The sequence below is a fragment of the Dama dama genome, chromosome 2, assembly GCF_033118175.1.
Source record: "Dama dama isolate Ldn47 chromosome 2, ASM3311817v1, whole genome shotgun sequence".
Taxonomy (NCBI): Eukaryota; Metazoa; Chordata; class Mammalia; order Artiodactyla; family Cervidae; genus Dama; species Dama dama.
In genome coordinates, this window is record NC_083682.1 from 4139668 (window position 1) to 4154743 (window position 15076).

General features: G+C 60.6%; 1 protein-coding gene across 1 annotated transcript; it reads right to left on the reverse strand.

Moving 5' to 3' along the window:
- Window positions 1-1472: 1472 nt before the first annotated feature.
- On the reverse strand, window positions 1473-14002 carry CCND1 (cyclin D1). The gene is made up of 5 exons (XM_061161779.1): window positions 13636-14002; window positions 11862-12077; window positions 11197-11356; window positions 7181-7329; window positions 1473-4816 (listed from the first exon to the last, which is right to left on the reverse strand). Exons 1-5 carry the CDS (start codon window positions 13831-13833, stop codon window positions 4652-4654), a joined length of 888 nt encoding a protein of 295 aa, XP_061017762.1. The 5' UTR covers window positions 13834-14002; the 3' UTR covers window positions 1473-4651.
- Window positions 14003-15076: the final 1074 nt, after the last annotated feature.

Here is a 15076-nt window from a genome sequence, read left to right on the forward strand (position 1 = left end):
CTCCCCCCACCCCCTGCCCTCACAGCTTCCTCTGTCGATTCTCACTGGAACTCAGTGCAACCACTCTTGCCTCTAGGAAGGTGTGTACTCAGTCGCGTCCGACTCTCTGTGACCCCATGGACTGCAGCCCGCTAGGCTCCTCTGTCCATGGGATTCTCCAGGCAAGAAGACTGGAGTGGGTCGCCATTTCCTTCTCCAGGGGATCTTCCCGACCCAGGGATCGAACCTGTTGTCTCCTGTGTCTCCTGCATTGCAGGCAGGTTCTTTACCCACAGAGCTAACAGGGAAGCCCCTGCTCCCCACTGAAACTGCCCCCTCAAGATACCCCAGGCCCTGATGGTATCAGAGCCTCGCTTGGGCCCCACCAGGCCTGCGGTCTGGGGGGACCGACCATCGATGTCTCTGGGCCCTGGGGCACGTCCGGGGGTAAGCCACCGCAGAGGAGCAGACCAGCCTGGCCTTCAGATGCCCCCCGCTGCAGCTCCATCCCTCCGCCCCTGCAGTACCCTGCAGGCTCCCAAGGCAGGGACCTTGCCTCCCTCCCCCAATCCAGCCTGCGAAGCAGCAATTCAAGCCCCTCCATCCCACCCCCTCCCAGAAGCTACAGGCTCCATGGACTCATGGGTCCCCCCACCCCCACCCCTGCAGCCTGGTACAGAGCAGGCGCTTCCTAAGGGCTGCAGAGAGCTGACCTGGTGCATAGAGGCAGACTGGCCACGTGACCCAGGCCTGCTCCTGGGCTCAGTGAATGCTTGTGGGGTGGAGTGGGGTGGACGGAGGGTACCTCAGGGACCCCCAGGCTTTGAGAAGAGGCCCCGGCCCCCGCAGGGCTGGGACCAGGGTTCACATAGTATTTCCACCTGGCGGTGGGCATGTGGGCAGCTCGCAGGCCTCTGAAGCCCAGGGGCAGCCTCGCAGGTGGCCAGGTCCGGGCAGAGGCCACTGGACCGCGGACTGGACACTCACATCACTCCCGCGGGCTCAGGGCCCCTTGGGGCCACGATTCACCTAGAGCAAACAGCATTTTGTGCCATAAGAGTTAAGGAATGCCAACTTTACTTGACTATCTGCAAATAACTGGAGGGGGCAAACTGGCCGGACGTGGGCTGATCCACGGGGGGGCAGTACGGTTGCATGACTGGGCCCCCAGCTGCTGTCTGAAGCGGTTAGGGCCGCTTGTAGGCACATCCCCTATCTCCGGGGACCCACGTGGCCACCCCCCGCCCCCCGCAGACCTCTGGTCTGGATTCCCTCCTGCTTCTCACCAGGGGACCGCTGACATGTCGAGGCGTTCTTGGCTGTCACGACTGGACGTCCTGTCACCTAGTGGGTGGAGACCAGGGAGGCGGGCAGACACCCCGCGACACCCCACGGCACCCGGGGCGGCCCCCGCCACAAGAGGACCCGGCCCCGTTGTCCGAAGTGATCCACCTGCCAACCCGCCCCAGGAAACAGACAAGCAGGCGCCGTGCTGGGGTTTTACCAATTTTATTTCTAGACTTTTCACGTTTGTCTTGTTTCCTGCTGGAAACGTGCCGGTTACATGTCTGTGCTGGGAAACACCGTGGTGTGTGACCATAAACACACACAGACCCCCAAGCGCCCGCCCGCCCGGACCCCCCCCGCCCCCGCCCGCTCACCAGTCCCGGGACAGACTGCCTGTGCCCCCAGACCTGCCCCCGCCTTTGGCCTCAGAGCACACACGTTCCCCCACCCCCCGCCACCGGCAGACCGTCCAGCTCGGACCCCGTTTGGTTCAGACAGAGGTGCCGCAGCCAGGAGGGTTGAGGTAAGCGCAAGCGGGTCGGCTGCAGGGTGGGCGGGGGTGGGGGTGGCACCAGCCAGGGGCCTGCGGGTTGCGGCTGCCCCGCCTGGGGCCGCGGTGGACGGTGCAAGTCCTTTTGGTTCGGCAGCGTGCTTGGCGGCTCTCGGGCATACAGCCCGGTTAGCTGGCTTATCGTTGAGATCTGAAGTCTCTTTAAATGAGCAATTATTATTACTTTTTTTTTTTGCTATAATGACCAGAACCACAAACAGAACACTAATATAACACATACAGCACACCCCAAACCGAGACACAGTCTGGGGGCGATTGCAATCATGCCAAATGACCAAGTCTACAGCACAGCACCACGTGGCACATGAAGACACACTTGTTACAAAACAACAACAACAACGATGCAGTTTTCATAGCTATACGCAAAGCACGATACAGCCGTAAAAAACCTACTGGATGGTCAATCTCAGGTGGAGAGTCCAGCATTACAGGCGCAGGGCAGAGGAAACGGGCGCGGCCTGTCTCCAGAGACGCCCAGGGGTCCTCGTGAACGTGGCCGGGGGTCGGGGATCCCCACCGGGCCCCTTTTTTTTTGGGTTCTCGTCCACGTGTCTGTCTGCCGAAGCAGGAGGCCGTGGGTCAGACGGAGCCTGACCGCCTGGTCTGCAAATGGCTAAGTGAAGCTTGAGGTATTGTGAAACAGGAACCTTTTTGGAATAGAGCAGTAATCACATTAAGTCAAAATTGATCACATTAAAAAAAAAAAAAAAACCTACAAAAAAAAGGCATCCGTAATACATTTTTTTTTTCTATGAGAAAATTCAAACTAGAACATGGCTAGTATATGACATTGTAAAACAAACAAACAAAAAAAAAAGTCTGATACTCCAATAGCAGCAAAACAATGTGAAAGATAAAGAGAAGCAATGTGAATGTTTCCAAACTGTTCTGGGAAGTCATCGGTAGCAGCGAATAAAGAAAACGGAGCCGCAGCCTGTCCCTCGAGTGGTCCCCGCCCGCCTCCCCTCCGCACACGTCCACCCTCACCTCCTCGCTCCCTTCAAACACTCCCTACAGAATAATTACAAAAAGGTACATAGCCAAGATGTGCAAATTACCTATCGGTTGCTAAGTTTCTTTTATGAAAGGAGGGGTCGGAGATCATATTAGAACTGAACTTGTTTCCAAGCATCCTATTGTCCTTGAAACTGATGTCTCTCCAATTGGATCACTCTGGGAAACACCAAACAGGCCAGATCAGCTAAATTCACGTCTTTGTGTTTTTCTCTCGGGATTTCCCGCCGCCCCCCCTTTCCTATAAAAGGATCTAACTTTAATAAACTGTCCTACACTTGCAACATCTAAGGCAGAAAAGTGTGTATGTGTGTGTGTGTATGTGTGTGTAAATCAAGGGGAGATTGCATTACTTTATAAATCATACTGGCCTTACGAACACCCTCTGCAATAAATATTCTTTTTTAGCCTTAACTATAAATTATATATTTTAGTGTTTAAAAACCTTCCGTTGCAAAACATCTAAAGTTAACTCTGAAACTGCTGGTTCTCTAGGTAAACCTTTAAGGCCTCTACTTTCAAACACCAGTTGGCACTGAAGGATTCCTAAACTTCAGCTTCTCTACAGAAAAGGAAAGGAATAAACCATCCTGGCAACGTGAAGAATGAATGCACACTTTCTTCTCCTCGACCAGAACCTAGCCCTCCAAAGTATCACCACCCCTTCCCGCTAACACCACAGTGTCAAGCACCGGCCTTTCGTCCTGCCTGCACCCTAGTACTGGAATATCCCCAAACCATTCCATTAGGAAACTGTTCCCCGCCCTCCACACACCACCGAAGCAGAGATGTCACCTAGAGACTGAAAGTGCTTTGAAATGGAATGGTTTTGGAATATCGAGAAGGAAAAAAAAAAAACAACAGAACAGAACAGAACAGCTGTAGATTTCACCTGGATATAAGCAGGCTGCAGGTCTGTTGAGTGAGAAAAAAAAAAAAAAAACCAGCATCTCATAAACAGGTTAACTACAAAAATATGAAGATTATAAAAATAGAATATATTAGGTCACTATTGCAGTTTCTCTTTCTGGTAGTGGACGCGAGGAGCTGGCGGCGGCCTCCCATCACCGTGATGCAAGCCGGCGCCTGACAGACCCCTCTGGTGGTCAGTCCACAGGGAGAAAGAGGATTAGCCTTTCCAAGATGCCGAGCTCTAATGCTACCCTAGCCGAGAGGTTACATTACATCAACCATTGACAAGGTGAAGGTTACACGTCTACCTACAAAATAAAATAAACACATGACTTATAAAGTGACTACATGCGTAAGCAAGATATAGGATGCCTAGAACTGCTTTAAAGCCGTGTCCTTAAGAAAAGCACACGCGTATGCTCCCCTACCTAAAATCCTCTTCTACTTTAAAAATGGGATGTGGACTTTTCTCTATTATTTTTTTTTTTTAAGAAACATTTTTAAGCTTTGTTTGTTTTAAACACATAAAGAATCAAATCTAATCCTCTCCTGCAGACTCGCTCCTTGTGTTAATGTCTATTCTTACAACACGGAGACACAAACACATGAATATCAAAACTAGTTGATTACGGGGCATAAAATCCTCTATTTTTGTAGCACAACCCTCTCCCCTCTCTCCAGGGTTATGTAAATACTATTTTTTTTTCCTCTCCTTTTTTGTTTTTTTTTTTTTAAAGACAACTTTTCAGGTACTTTTTTTTCTTTTGCTTAAGTCAGAGACGGAAGGGAGAAAGAGCGAAGGAAAACACCAGGAAGGTGAGGAGGGGGCCAGGCCGGGCGGCTTGGTCCCCGGAGCCCCGGGGCGGCCCCTCCCTCGCCGCGGCGCACTCAGATGTTCACGTCGCGCACGTCGGTGGGTGTGCAGGCCAGGTCCACCTCCTCCTCCTCCTCTTCCTCCTCCGCGGCCTTGGGGTCCAAGTTCTGCTGCTGGGCCTGGCGCAGGCTGGACTCCAGGAGGGCTTCGATCTGCTCCTGGCAGGCGCGGAGGCAGTCCTGGGAGAGGGGGGCGGGCACGGGGCTCTCAGAAGGGTCTCCACTAACCTCATACGCTGAGGACGCTACCCCGACCCCAGGATCCACAGTGCCAACCCTCTCTGGCCACCAGCTGCCCCCCTGCCCTGGCCCGAGGAGCCCAGAGATGACCCAGGCGGTGGCGAGCCCGCTCAGGACCCAGGGGCTTCGGTGGACACAGGTGATCCTGCCCACCTGCCCGGAGCCCCCAGCAGAGCCCAGCCCCCAGGTTCCCACTGGCCCCACTGCGGTCCCCTCAGCACATTCAGCACCATCATCTGAGCCCGGACCGGAGGCCCTCTGAGCCCCCGCTTCTTGGACTTAACCTCTGTTGTGTCAGCCCTGGTGGTGAACCCAGCCTCGAGTGATGAACGGTCGTCAAAAGTGTTAGGCCGTGCATGACCCAGGATGAACGCCGGGCTGCCCCGGGGGACCTGGGTCCTTTACCGCCATCCTCTCCCGCTCAGACCTGCATCCCTGGAGATGCTCCGGCCGGGCCCGGCTCCTGCCCGCCACAGACCTCCTCCCGCAGTGACCACCCCACGCGTTCAAGGGGGAGAAGGAGCCGCGGAGGCCGTGGGCCTCTGCTGGTCCCGCCCGGGGGCAAATCTCCCAGCAGCTCGAAGGTGCCACTGGCAGTTCGGTGGCCACGGTTCCCGGGCTGAACAGAGAGGCCACATGGGGCTTCTCTCCTAGAACCAGGAGAAGGCTTCAGGGCAGCCTGGAACCCAGACCCAATCCTTTCCCACAAAAGTGAGGCTCCCTGGGAAGGCACCCCCAGCATCCACCTAGGTGGGGCTGGAAACGGTGAAAACTGCCCCAGAGAAGAGAAGCTGGACCAGGAGGGCTTGAGTGAACCCCTGGGGGTCTTCCACAGATACAGGCATTACGGGCTGGGGAGGCTTTCCAAGACACCTTTTCAATATTCATCACGGCAAAGGAAAAAGGCATGTATGTGCACATGGCCCCATTTTACAGAGGCGGAAACTGGGCGGGGGACCCAAGATTGCCGACACCCCCCTCAGACTCCCATCCAAACACCCACCTCTGCCTCCGGAAAGCCCTCCCACTTCCCCACCATAACAGGAAGCCCCCCTCTCCCCTCCCGGAGATAGCTCGCTTGCCCCTGTAATTCGGGGGGCCGTGAAGTGGAGCTAGAGCAGAGGGGTACAGGAAGGGCCCCCCTCAGCCTCACAGCCTCATCCCGTGGAAGGCAGACGGGGGCATGCCTCCACCACCGAGAACTTTCTGTGTCTGAAGCTCAGTGCCATTTGTCACCTGGTCACCAGACTAATGACTCCCCCACCGCCCCGTCCTTCATCCGGGAAGCCTTTGTCTCAGGTCTAATTACAACAATCTCTATTCAAATCAGGGGTCATGCAGCCGTTTCCTACAACTGTCTGGGGATAGCACCGTCGGTGGCGTTTCTAGCCGAGGCTGACCCCTGGCAGTGAGGCCAAAATGCCCGCTCCCTCTCCATTGGGGCTCCCTCTCCGAGATGCCCATGCCTCTAGACAGGAAAGCTTCCTCCTCTGGGGGTCACGCAGGCCGCGGCCTGAGGTCAGGCGGGCGTCCGCCCCACACCCCGCTTTCCTCTGCCTCCCGCCTGCTCGAGAGGGGACCACCAGCAGCCCGAGCCGGACCTGGACTAGGGTCAAGGCGGTCACTGGCTCCCCCATGGGACCCTGCAGGTCCGGTGTGACTCCCCCCCGCACCAAACCTTGCTGGTCTAATTTGGTAAATGCCCCTGACCCTTGTAATTGTCACTTTAATTGTTTAGGAAAAGAATGGGGGGTAAGACAATGGCACCTTTAAGGAGAAAGAGACAATGGACTCCGGCATTCACAGGAGCAGCCTCTCAAAAGGGGCCATAAAAACAAGTTGTCTGGAGCAGGCTCGCCATGGAGGGAGACCTCACAGGAGGCCCTTGTAAAGCGTCCATTTATCGGGCATCCACATTGTCGCCTGGACAAAGCTCGAACGGTCCCCACCCCACACGGCATTAGGGCACGGACCGTTGACCCCGCCTGCCTTGTGGCCCCTCTTCTTGGATGGCTCCCCCACCCGGGAGGGGTTTAAGCTCCAGGGGCCCCCGGGGACCACCCTCCTACCCACTGACAAGTTCCCGAGTCTTTTCTCCCCAAAGAAACCCCGCCACCCCAACCCCGGGAAAGGGCGTGGCGTGCCCCCAGGCACTCTGCCAGGGCCGCAGCCTGGCCCCATGCCGGACGCACACAGCTGCCGGTCCATCCATCCTCCACGCGGCCCCTGCTTCCCAGGCCCTTGACGACCTCTAGTACCCAGAGCCGGGCAGGCCCCTTGCCCACGCGGGAGAGGGTCACTCACCGGGTCACATCTGATCACCTTGGAGAGGAACCGTGTCAGGCGGTGATAGGAGAGGAAGCCGTTGGCGCTTCCCAGGTGCAGGCCTTGCACCGCGGCCACCACGCTCCCGGCAGCCACCATGGAGGGCGGGTTGGAAATAAACTTCACGTCTGTGGCAAGGGGAGACAGAGCCAAAGGGGTTGAGTGGGGACGCCCCAGGACCCTGTGATCTGGGACCCCCACCCCGGCCTGTCCTGCAGATTTCAAAGGGATGGTCAGGAAGTAGGCGAGGCGCCCCACGCCCCAGCCTTGATCATCACCCTGGGCGGCAGAGAGAGCAAGTCAGCTCAGGCTCCTTGAACATGGCCCGCAATGCTCATTTACAGACACCAGAAAAGCAGACCAGGAAAACCGCTGGCAGAGGCTTCTTGGCACGTAAGCCCATGAATGGATCGTTTATTCACACAAGCACATAGATCGTTTATTCACACAAGCACATAGAAGAAGAGTCGTAAGAAGGTGGGGCACACCCGCTAGGAGGGTGGTGTCTCTGTACAACGCTAACCCCAAGCACCGGAGCGGCCATCCTCCACGCGGGGAGACGTGCCCAGATGTTCACTCCATTTACCCGTCCCCAGGGACTTGGGAGGGGTGCAGCGTGACTTCATGACTGCATCCACCTGTCCTCAGCAGCTATCTGCACGCTGCTGGGCAAGTGTCCACCCCAGGCGGTGGGGTGGTGGGGGGGGAGGCTGGCTCCCTCGGTGGCGCCCGGCCAAGGTCACCTGTCGGCCACTCCCTGCTGTGCTGACACCTGGCTTCCCTTCAGGGGGAACAGTGTGATGGGAGGTGGAGAAGCCACGAGGGCCACGGAAGGGACCCAGGGCCTGCAGGCTACCCCTTTGTCGTTTTCAGTGAGGAATGACTGGTGGGAGGCTGATTTCAGCATCTGAACCAGGCGGGGCCTCTTGGCCTGGAGTCGGGCCCTTAGGAGGTCAGTCCCTGCCGCCTCACCCTGCCCCACTGAGCTGAGTGGGAGGGGACAGGGCACAAAGGCAGTGGGACCCCCGGGGGGCACGCCCCCGCCCCGCGGCCTGGCTGGAGACTTCATTCTAAGAGCAAACAGCCAGGCCTCCTTCCAGGGAGCAGGAGCCTGCAGGAGGGCTGGGAGGGGAAAAGACAGCCAGCCCTGAAGGGGAGACAAAGTTGGGGCTGGGCGCTCTAACCACTTAAAACAGAAACGCCCCCGTGAGGTGTGCCTCCCTCCCCCCCAAACAGGAGCAGGTCCACCCAGCCTGGGAGCATTTCATCAGGGCCCATCAGAATCTCAGACATCGCTGTGGCCAGAGCACGGCTTCTGACTGGCCGCGCCTGGAAAGCCCCGTCCAGCAGGGAAGGGATGACACGCTTGGACTGTGTGCACAAGCACACGTGTGTGCACGTCTGCAGGCGCCCTGGGGGCCTTATCTGCTTAGAGGAGGGTGCACAGATTTCAACCCGGAACCTCCAACGGCTGTTCCTATCTGCTGCCCAGCCCATGGGGTTGCCGAGTCAGATACGACTGAGCGGCCGAGACTCCAGCGGGCCACAGCCGGGGTGGGCGTTCTCTCAGCCTGGTGCCGTGCCAGCCTCAAAGCAGCGCTCCTCACAAGAAATGCTCCACTGCGTACCCACCCGGGCCAGGCGGCGCTGCTGGTAAAGAATCTGCCTGTCAGCGCAGGTGATACAAGAGACCCAGGTTCAACCCCTGGGTCGGGAAGATTCCCCTGGAGAAGGAAACGGCAACCCACTCCAGTATTCTCGCCTGGAGACGCCCACAGACCGAGCAGCCCGGTGGGCTATGGTCCATGGGGTCGCAAAGAGTCGGACACGGCTGAGCAACTTGACCACACAGCGTGCACACACGGACACACACATCAGAAGCAGAGCAAACCCCACCCGGCATGTGGGTGTCGTGCCCCCCACCCCTGGGCACCTAGTCAGGAACCCAGGTCTGCCAGACACCCGCCCCCCTCCCCAGCACCTTTTAAAGGGACCCCTGCCATGTGGAGGGCAAAGCATCTCCTGGGACGCGTACTCACGCCTCCACTTCACAAAACCTGTTTGAGGCTGTAACATGCCCTTCTCATCTTAAGAGACGCCCCCCCGCCCCGGCCTTGTGACTAAAGCACACAGCTGCGCCACGGAAGTTCAACAGCTCAGGACCCGCTTGGGGGGTGCTGCTCCCCCGGGCCCCCCCGATGCTGCTGCAGATGAAATGCTGAGTCACCCCGGGCCATCCCCGCACCTTCGCCCCAGGTGTGCCCAGGTATCTGTGACTCCAGGCCAGGGGCGCTGGCTGGGCTGGTTCTCAGACAACTGCCAGAGCACGGGCACTGCACGTGGGCACGGCCTCTGTGCCCGGCTTCTGCGCTGTCTGCATCCCACCCAGGCCACACACCCCGCTTCCCGGGGTCCCAGGAGTTGGGGGGAGGGGCTCCAGACTGTCCCAGCTATCCTTGGGGGAACGCGTGCAAGAACCGTTCCTTGCATTATCTGCGGGAAACTTGGTCATTTCTCTGAACCGCTTTCAGCTCCATAAAAGGCTGCCTGCAAATCTCTGGAGGCTTCTCTTCTCGGAGGCGTCCCAGCCAGAGAATGCCTCCCTGCCTGCCTGCTGGGCTGGTCCCTGGAGGCCGGGGAGACACGCGTGAGAGCCCCCCCTTCCACCCTGTCCCTGCCCAAGGGCGGGTGCTGCGGGGCAGGAAAGCCAGGGGAGGGGGCACCCTCCCCCCCTCAGATCCATCCAAGCTGAGATGTTTTTGGCCTCTCATCTGCCCCCACCCCACGGCTCACTTGGCAGGACTTCTGAAGGGTCCTTCCTAGAGGGGTTCATGCCTTGAGCAGGCAGAAGAAGGGGGCAGCAGAATCTCTCCACCTCCCCTAACCTGGAAACCTCAGCCACCACTAGAGCCCCTGGACACGGAGAGGGTGACATCAGATGGTGCGCGGGGTACCCCACCCCTTCTGGGGAGGGGGTGAAAGATGTCAACCCCTCTTTGGTGCAGCGTGGTCCTCAGGTTGCTCAGAGGGAGCCCCAAACAGGTCTGACTGCTGAGGCCTGGTGAAGGGGAGAGACGGCCCGCAGAAGAGCTGGGCAGGATGGGGCATGGGTGCCTGGTCAGGGTCCCCAGGGGTTCTGGGCCCAGATCATGGGATCCGAGGGAGGAAGGGGTCACAGGGCTCATTGAGCAGGGCTGGGAGAAGCAGGAGGCAGCACGTGTGTCTCCCTGGGTTCTGAGTGACTGGTGGCCTGGGGGCTGGGAAGAGGGCCCTGCCAGGGAGGGTCCCCCAGCAACGGTCCAGAGCGGTGCCAGGGAGTGGGGCGGGAGGAGGGCTCCTGCTGCCAACTGCAGCGGCCTGAGCCCAGGCGCTCTGAAGCCGCTCCCAGGGAGAGCAAGGAGCGGAGCCGGCCTGCGGTGCCCCTGGCGGGGCCTCAGGCGGCCAAGCGCCTCTGCTGGCCGCCCCCGCGCCAGGGCTGCGGCCGGCGGCCCAGAGCACGTGGTCCAGGCACTGCCGGCTGCGCTCCCCACCCCTGGAGGCGCTCCTGGCAGGGGGCCCAGCCCGGGAGAGGCCAGGAGGGGGCCCCCGCAGCTCAGGCTCCTTGAGGACATAGGAGGAACGGGTTGGGGGGGGCGCGGTGGGGGGGCGGAGGCAGGCTGGACAGCCAAGGTAGACCCCTTTCAGCATGGAGTGACCCCTGCCGAAGTTGGGAGCAGAAGCTACAGCAGCTGGCCACAGGCAGACTGGCCACCCGCCCCCGCGGCCACAGGCACCGGGCGGTAACAGACCAGCCTCTGCGCTCCCCGCCCAGGAGGCGACGCCCCCCTCCCTGGAGCCCTTAAAAGCAGCCCAGCCCTCTCTGCTCCCCAGAACAGGGGACAGAGGAGTGCTTCCAAGAGCGGGAGGGGCCCGGGGACCATCTCCTCCAACGGGGAAACTGAGGCGGGGGCCACGCAGCTCCTCCTGGGCACCAGCGGCGGGGGCCAGCACCCTACCTGTGGCACAGAGGGCAACGAAGGTCTGCGCGTGTTTGCGGATGATCTGCTTGTTCTCCTCGGCCACCGGCATTTTGGAGAGGAAGTGTTCAATGAAATCGTGCGGGGTCACGGCTGCCAGATTCCACTTGAGTTTGTTCACCAGGACCAGCTCCATGTGCTGCGGACCCGGGGGAAAACGTGCGTCAAGAGAGGCGCAGGCGCGGACCCCAGTGGAGCAGGGGGCGAGGAGAGGGGACGGGGGTCGCTGGAGGGTCCGGGAAGTGAGGGGGGCAGCGCGCGCCCCCACGTTATGAACAGGGACGGTGCTGCTCGCCAAGGGTCCTGCCCTAAATGCAGCCCACCCTGGGCCAGCGGAGACCAGGAGCCCGCCCACACCTGGAACGCGGGGCCGGGTCAACCGCGCGGGCGCCGCCCCGCCGCCGCCGCTGGAGGGCGCGCGCCCCCAACTTTTCGCAGCGCTGGGGGCGCAGAGGCGGTGGGAGTCGGAGAGAAAGCGAGGGGGGCGGCGGCGCGGCTGCGGGGCGATGCGGGTCCCCGCCGCTTTTCAAGCGGGGCCCCACCCGTGCGGCCGCCTTCCTTGGGGGCCGCGGTCTCTCAGCGGCCCGCCGGGGATCCCCACGCCTCCCCCACCCCGGGGTCCCGCGGCGGGGTCCCCGGGTTACCAGCAGCTCGTCGGGCCGGATGGAGTTGTCAGTGTAGATGCACAGCTTCTCGGCCGTCAGGGGGATGGTCTCCTTCATCTTGGAGGCCACGAACATGCAGGTGGCCCCCAGCAGCTGCAGGCGGGTCTTTTTCACGGGCTCCAGCGACAGGAAGCGGTCCAGGTAGTTCATGGCCAGCGGGAAGACCTCCTCCTCACACTTCTGCTCCTCGCAGACCTGCGGGGCACCGGGGGCCGTGACCGCCGCCCCCGCAGGGAGCGCCCGGCCCCTCTGCGGAGACCTCGGGCCAGGGCGGCTGGACTGCGGGGTCCCCGAGCGCGCGGAGGGTCGGGGCGGGGGGGGGCGGCAGAAGCCGCCCGCCGCCGCGCCCCCCTTCCCTGGGCGTCCCCAATACCCACCCACCCCGAAACTGAAAGGGAAAGTCCCAGCTAGGCTGGCACAGTGGGGGCGGGAGCGGGCACGGCTGGGCGGCGTGTGCCGCTCGCGGGCTGTGGGCCCCGGGGACCCCGGCCCTCGTGGGTGCTTCGGGAGCCGCCAGACCTGGGGTCGGCACCAAATGGGGCGCAGGGCCGCGGGGAGGGCCGCGGGGCGGGCCGCGCTCGCAGCGCCTGCGAGACACAAAGGTGGCGTCCCAGGCCGCCGCGCCGCATTTCCCCAGACGTCATCTTTTCAAAAAATATTTAAAAATATAAAAAAATTTAGTGGGTACATAAAAAACCCCTGAAAATGACCCTCAGACTATCCTTTACCCAGGCCGGGAGTCAGGAGCTCGTTGCGGGCTCAGGGGGGAGCCCCAGGAATTCAAACTCGGGGGCCCCCCTTCCCCCTGGGCGCGGGCGCCGTTTCCCTCTCGCAAGGGCACCACGCCGCACTTTCAAAAATTATTTTAAAATACTTGCGGTGACCCGGGGAGCCCCCTGAAGGCCCGTAAACGTGCCCCTGGCCCCCAGCTCGCTCCAGACAGGTCCCCCAAGCTGAGACCCCGGCAAATGAGGGTCCATTCCCAGCGTCTTGGGGGCCACGCGACCTTGCAGCCCGGCGTGCTCTCCGGCCCAAGCTGGCCTTGCGGGACGCCCCGGGACCCATTGCTTGAACAAAGGCGCCCCTTTCCCGAGAGGGGTCCCCCCACAACTACCCAAGCTCTGTCCCCGCGCCCCTCCCGCTGGTTCCCGGTGGCGGCGCGGCCCCTCGCGGCGGCCCCAAGCGCCTGGCCGGCCGCTCCCCGCCCCCACCCTGCCCCCAATTATTAATAAACACTTTTGCTTTGCAATAAAAGAACAAAGATGGCGCATAATACTGGCACGAGCGGCCCTTGCATACGTGTCCATGGATATTAATTTAAAAATCAAATCTATGCCCCCTCCCCCTGGAGCTGGCGGCTCAGCAGCCGCGCGGCCACAAGAGGAGGCGCAGCGGGGTTGCGCGGTGGCGGTGCCGGCGGGGGCCACAAAGGACGCCCAGCCTGCGGGCCCGCACCCTGAAGCCACCTGGGGTGTCCGGGCAGTGGCTTTCCCCCAGGGTACCCCTCCTCGACCGCCGCCGCCTCCCTCCCCCTGCCACGAAAGGAATTATCTAACGACCCCACCCCCACCCCCTCCTTATTAAAAAAAATATCCTGAATATCTATATATTTTGGAACTGCGATTCCTAGCAACACTCTGGCAAACTTCAAAGTTCGGGTGGGAGAGAAGGGAGGGAGATGAGTGGCAAAGAAAAGTGGGTTTGCGCAACAAGTCGCAGGGAAGTGCTGAGAGAGCCGCCCGGAGCCCCGCACCTCTAGCATCCAGGTGGCCACGATCTTCCGCATGGACGGCAGGATCTCCTTCTGCACACACTTGAAGTAGGACACCGAGGGCGCGCAGGTCTCCTCCGCCTTGAGCATGGCCCGCAGCACTCGGTCGTTGAGGAGGTTGGCATCGGGGTACGCCCGGCGGATGGTCTCCATCTCGCAGCACAGGAGCTGGTGTGCCATGGCTGGGGGCTCGGCTAAGTGGTCTGGGGGCGGCGGTGGGTCCGGGGCTGGGTCGGCGCTCGGCTCGGGCTCCTGCTGCCCCGCGCTCCCTCGAGCTCGTCTGCCCCTCGCCGGAGCGCGCGGACGCTGCTGCTCTCTGCTACTGCGCCGACAGCCCTCTGGAGGCTCTAGGACTTTGCAACTTCCAACAAAACTCCCCTGTAGTCCGTGTGACGTTACTGTTGTTAAGCAGAGATCAAAGCCGGGCAGAGAATGGGAGCGGGAAGGAGGGGGGCCGGGCGCAGGGGGAGGGGGCGCGGGCGCCGAGCGCCGGGGAGCGGCGAGGGGCAGAGCCCAAAAGCCATCCCGGAGGCGCCGCGCCTGCACCGCGCGGTGTTGCCCCCGAAGCCGGGTTTTCATAGAAATGCAAACCGTCCTAAGGCTGCCTTTATCCCCTCCGGGGAAGAGGGGTGCAGGAGCGGGGGTTGGGGGGGGGGGGTGTCTGTCCTCCCCGAGTGGGTCCCGCAGGATTTGGGGGGTTGGGTGAAGGTGGCTCTGCAGAGGGGGACAACTAGGAGGGCGGGCAGGCCACACGCAGCTGGGGGAGACCGCGTGGAGGGGGGACGCTGGGGTTCGGTGACACTCTGAGCCGGGAGAATGGGCGCATTTCCGAGAACGCCACGAGGGCACCCACGGGCGGAGGCAGCCAAGGAATCTTAGCGTCTACATCTTCTTTCATTTTCATTAACACGTGTAAATTTCAGGAACCATTTACCATTCAGGGACTCAGGGAAGAGCCGACAACCCCGGTGGAGGTTTCATTCCCGCACCGAGGGGGGTCTGTGCAAATGCCGGAGGGGTAACCCCAAAAGTTAAAGGGCTTTCAGCCTAACATGCGCTCGCTCAAAAAATAAAATAAAATAAATGCCCGAAAATTCCAGCAGCAGCCCAAGATGGTGGCCAGCATTTCCTTTGCCCAGTCCTCCTCGCCTGGGGGATCTGCGCGCTGTCTTCCTACCTTAGCTAGTCCATTCTTGCGGGGGGCCCCCAACCCTTCCCCCCCGCCCCCGCCCTGTGCCGGCAATTTTAACAGCTAGAAAAACACTCTGAAAGGAAGGCTGCAAAATAGTGGTCTCTGTCCTGTCTCATTTTTTTAATTAAAAATTAAGCTAAATCGCTGGAAATATTAGTCGCCTCCCCGCCTGGGACAAGACCACCGGAAACTTCCTAATTGGCTTTGTTGGGGGTGTGGACTGCTCTTCAC